At 44.5% G+C, this 5,343-nt stretch overlaps 1 protein-coding gene across 1 annotated transcript; it reads left to right on the forward strand.

Moving 5' to 3' along the window:
* Positions 1–2,048: 2,048 nt before the first annotated feature.
* On the forward strand, positions 2,049–4,938 carry LOC134875447 (protein FAM200A-like). The gene is made up of 2 exons (XM_063900031.1): positions 2,049–4,369; positions 4,508–4,938. The coding sequence occupies exon 1, from the start codon at positions 2,285–2,287 to the stop codon at positions 4,364–4,366; it is 2,082 nt and encodes a 693-aa protein (XP_063756101.1). The 5' UTR covers positions 2,049–2,284; the 3' UTR covers positions 4,367–4,369; positions 4,508–4,938.
* The last annotated feature ends 405 nt before the right edge of the window (positions 4,939–5,343 follow it).

The following is a 5,343-nucleotide window of genomic DNA, read 5'->3' on the forward strand; positions in this document are numbered from 1 at the left end:
ATTTTAGCATATATATTCATGTTTGTAATGTGTAAAGAGTAATTGTGCATTTATGAAACAACATGTTGTGCTAGCTAGCAATTCTGTGGAGCTTAGCATTGAACTGGTCCTTTGTTGTAGCATAAATTAGATAGCGTAATGCTAGAGTAGGTTAACAATGCAAGTAGATTGAAAACAGATCTTTATTTTGTATTTTTGTATTTTTTGCAGTTTCACAAGAATACTGTGTCAAGTAAACGCTCTGAAAGCCTCTTCAGACTCCTTGGATCAGTTTGTTTAACTCGCTGTCTAGGCTGTGTAGCACCACACATAGCTGAGGGCAGAAGAGAATGACTTTGGACTTTTAGACTTCTTTGCTTTCATTGGGATTATTCCACTCTATCAAGAAGACTAGATTTTAAGTTAGACATTGCCTGAGAATTGCTCCAGTTATATTTTGTGTTTGAATGTTTTTGGGCTACATAAACTGTTTTTGGCATGCCAGACCTACTCTGTCTAGGTTTTAGTTTTTTTGGGGGGAACTTTATTATTTAGATGACACATCTCTCTCTTTGCCAAGTTGAATAACCACAGTAGCTCCTGAACCTTAGGGCCAAAGACTGAAGCCAGGCCAGGACGCCGCAGACTCGTCTGAGGAGGTCATGGCCAGTGCAGCGGAGCCGCTGTCGGATGCACAGACAATCATGGCCGCCTTAAAATGGACTGAGCAGTGTGTGCTCGCTAAGATCGACTCAGCTGTGACGACGGCTGCAGGTGAATTGCACACAAAATAGGCAACTTGTCGAGGGACTTATGATCAGAAATCTTCAATGTGCGCACAGAGTTTACTAAGTTTATTGAAGATAACCGGGTGGTGCAACTCGAGGCTAAAGTTACTACGCTGTCCTCACAAGTGAACAGGTTGATGGACAAAACTGAAGATTTAGAGTCCCGACAACAGAGGGATAACTGCAGGCTGGTCGGTGTGGCGGAAAGGGTTGGGAATATTCGACCGGAGAAAGTCATAGCTCAACTGCTGCAGGATGCCCTGAGCCTGGACTACACACCGACGCTTGACCGTGCACATAGGAGTTTACAGCCGAAACCAGCTGATGGAGATGCCCCAAGGCCGATCATCATTAAATTCCACTACTTCCAGGAGAAGGCAGATGTTCTTTGAAAAGCTATGGGAGCGGGGCCTTTCTTCCACAACGGCAATTGTTTCTTCATCTACCCGGATTACACGCTCCCGGTGAGGAAAAGGAGGGCAGCTTTTACTGAGGTCCGGGGGCTGCTGCGCAGATGCCCTGGTGTGAAGTATGGTATCATGTATCCAGCCACACTTAAAATCACAACCTCAGCCGGTGAGCAAAAGTCATTTGAAGACCCAATCAAGGCAAAGCACTACATTGAGACGGATTTGCACCCGCGGGGCACGGAGAGAGAGTGATAACCAGCATTGGGGCCATGACAGATACGGACGGAGCTTCAGGATATTGTAGCAGCCTGTGTCACGAGCTGAATAATGTTTGACTGTTAATTACACTACAGTTGGTTGCGTTTCATGTGTGGACTATGGACAATGATGAGTCTCAATTGCAACTATTTTGGGACAGGGAAATTACAACAATTGCAGATTTTCTTAAGTTATAGCTGTTTGTATTTCCCAACTGTAAGTGTTTAGCTTTAAGGCTGTTTTAGCTTTTGACCAAATAAGTGCAGCAACGCCGGTGCTTGGAGAAGGGCCCTGTTCAATTTAATTTCATCTGGTTCTGCCCTTGCACAGTTCATTTGAGAGTTTAGGTTAGTCTTGACGTGTTATACGCCTAGGAGTAGGATGAGTGTTTGTAGGGCAGTCTCGGATTTTAAGAAGACCAGCCCAGGGATCCAGCATGGTAAGAGTGTATCTTTTGTTACTTTTTTAGTTTTTGTCTGTTTACAGCTACTTTTTTGTTTTCCTTTTTTTTCATGTCTTAACCCAAGCATGCACATAGCCTATATGTTCAGAATTTGCCAGCTTTCATGTCCAGACCATATATTCAATGGCAGAGTTATGGCTCCTGATGCTGTAGATCAGGGGTTTTCAACCGGTGGTCCGCGGACCCCTGGTGGTCCGCGGCGGCATTGCATGTGGTCCGTGACAAGAGCCTATGTTGATCAGTTCACCATTGTTTTTTTTTAATATAAATTCGCTTTGATATTTCAACACATTTCCAGAATACCGTTACATATCGTGAAAAATATGTTTAAAATAATATAAAGGAAATTCAAGCTGACAGAATGTAGCCTTGCGCCTATCCAGTCTATGGTAGCCTGTGATTCGCTAATGGTAATGAGTTGCGTCGCTAACCTCACTTATTATTCATTACGTACAGTCTTGCGAGCAAAGTTGACACACATTTATAAGCATAGCCGACGAGAGTATTTTAAGATAGGTTGTAGTACAGCAAACATTTGTTACATATGTACTAGTCTAGCTATATATCTAGCACCAATGGATCGTTTTGTAGTGAGGAAAGTGCCAGAGGGACAGGCTGCCATGACAGAGGGTCAGGCTGCCACGACAGAGGGACAGGCCGCCACGATAGGGCAAGGACAGGCTTCTGAAGCGTCAACTTCGCAAAAAAGACGAAAAAGAAAATACAATGAGGAATATGTTAAATATGGATTCACAGTGACGACAGACAGAGCAGGAGAGGAGGTACCACTGTGTTTCGTATGTTCAACAATTCTCTGTAATGAAGCTATGAAGCCGTCGAAACTTACGCGGCATATGGAGACGCATCACGTCCACTTGAAGGCCAAACCCGTTGAGTACATGCAACAGATGTTGCGTGATTTCAAAGGACAGCAGGCTACCATGAGGAAGAGTGCAAAAATAAATGAAAACGCACTGAAAGCATCGTATCTGGTCGCTCTCAGGGTTGCAAAAAGTAAGAAGCCCCATACCATTGCAGAGCAGCTTATATTGCCAGCAGCCATAGATATGTGCAGAGCTATGGTAAGCGAAGAATGTGCCAACAAATTAAAAACTATTCCGTTGTCAGACAACACAATCGGAAGACGAATTGGGGAAATGGCAAATGATGTCAAAGACCAGCTGATGGCAAAACTTCAGACAGTTCTGTTTTCCCTTCAAATCGACGAGACGACAGATGTTACTAATGATGCGCAACTGTTAACATTTGTGCGATACGAGGACAGTGGCACTATGTGCGAGGAATTTCTTTTTTGCAAACCACTGCCCGGGCGAACTACCGGTGTAGAAATATTTAAAGCACTGGACGATTTTTTCACGGAGCACAATATCTCGTGGCAGAGGTGCGTTGCATTATGCAGCGATGGGGCCCGAGCCATGAGTGGCAGCAAGACTGGACTGTTTGCGCATGTAAGGAGGGTGGCTCCGGGGGTAATTTGGACACACTGCCTGATTCATAGAGAGGCTCTCGCCTCCAAAGATCTCAGTGTTGAGCTCAGTGGTGTGTTTGATGTCGTTGTCAAGACGGTCAACTTCATAAAACGAAACGCATTGAATACACGCCTGTTTTCATCCCTATGCCATGACTTGGGAAGTGAACACAGCTCTCTCCTTTATCATTCAGAGGTGCGTTGGCTGTCTCGCGGCGCTGTGCTCGCCCGTGTGTTTGAACTACGCGGAGCTATCTACGAGTTCTTGTGCGAGAAGCATTCTGATCTGGCTTCCAATTTCAACGATAGTTACTGGTTAACTAAGCTGGCGTACCTCACAGATGTTTTTGCAGAGCTGAACAAGTTGAACAGCTCCATGCAAGGGAGAGATGCAAACGTCATGCAGCTCTACGAGAAGCTCGACGCATTTGTGAAAAAAATGTCAAAGTGGATCGAACGAGTGGAGAGCAATAACTTGGCGATGTTTCCTTCAGTTGAGGAATACCCTGACAGCACTGACATCAACGACACTATATGTGAGCATTTGAGGAAGCTTGTGCGTCAATTCGCAAAGTACTTCACTGATTCGGAAGAGTGGCGCCGTGACAGCAAGTGGATCCTGCTCCCATTCAGTGACGATGCATCAGTAGGGTCAAGTCTGACGGCTGTGGAAGAGGATAAGCTGATTGAGATGTCCACAGACTCTGTCAGGAGGCATATGTACGACACACAGCCCCTTGTTAAATTCTGGATAAGTTGCCAGACAGAATTTCCACAGCTTGCTGCAAAAGCAATGAGGTGTCTTTTGCCCTTTCCAACCACATACCTGTGTGAGAGTGGTTTTTCTACACTGGCGTACTTAAAGAATAAGTACAGGGCTAGGCTTGATCCAGAGAATGACATGAGACTGTCTCTGTCTACCATTTCGCCACGAATAGACAGGCTGTGTGGACTTCACCACGCCCAGATATCACACTGACAGGTAGGCCTAATTCTCCCATGTTTTCACTGTTACGACCCTGGCGGGTTTAGGCCCCGCCCTGTGTTAATGGTAAGCCTGTTCTCTCTCCCTGCTTTTCTCAATCTCTCTCTGCTTTTCTCAATCTCTCTGTCTCTACAGCAGGTGATTGGTGACAGGTCTGTCCTGGCTGGGTTATAAAAGCCCTGACCAGCCAGCAGTTGAGGCTGCCTTGGTCTTCATTTGTTGGATTTTGGTTCTCCGGTGTTGTTGGATTTTTGTTCTCCGTTGTTGTTTTGTCACACACCTAGACTGACTTTGCATGACATTTTTAGTTACTTTTCCCAATACTGAATTGCACAACACTTTATTATTCTTTATTCTTTCTTTAAAATAATCTTTAATTTAATTTAATTTAATAAATCTACTTTTATTATTATAAAATCTGCGTGGCCTCTCTTTCATGTTTCATGCATTGAGCTATGCATGTAACACCAAATACACACGCGCACGCGCAGGCACATCAGTGGGCCGCGGATTGCTTTCTAGTCCGAATGGTGGTCCCTGGGACAAAACCAGTTGAAAACCCCTGCTGTAGATAAACCACAAGGTGCAATTTCTTTCATCAGCTGGAATGTCAAAAGGCCTAAATAATATGGTGAAACGGAGTATAATATTTGCCCATTTCAAATCGTTGATGCCTGATTTGATGTTTCTGCAGGAAACACATCTGAATATTAACTCCCAAAAGAGGTTAAGATGCAGTTGGATTGGGCAAGTGTATCATTCATGTTTTGATTACAAAGCCAGGGTTACAGCAATTTTAATTAGAAAGGTGATACCTTCTTTCCAGCTCTCCCTGACCTCAATACTTATAGATTGGTGTTGGGGGATGACTTTAACTGCGTTCTTCATGCCCACCTTGACAGATCCAAGCCTTGACCTAATAGTACCCTTTCAGCATCTGCGATAGCTATAGATTCCTTCCTGCGCTCCTG

This window comes from Eleginops maclovinus, chromosome 2 (genome assembly GCF_036324505.1).
Source record: "Eleginops maclovinus isolate JMC-PN-2008 ecotype Puerto Natales chromosome 2, JC_Emac_rtc_rv5, whole genome shotgun sequence".
Taxonomy (NCBI): Eukaryota; Metazoa; Chordata; class Actinopteri; order Perciformes; family Eleginopidae; genus Eleginops; species Eleginops maclovinus.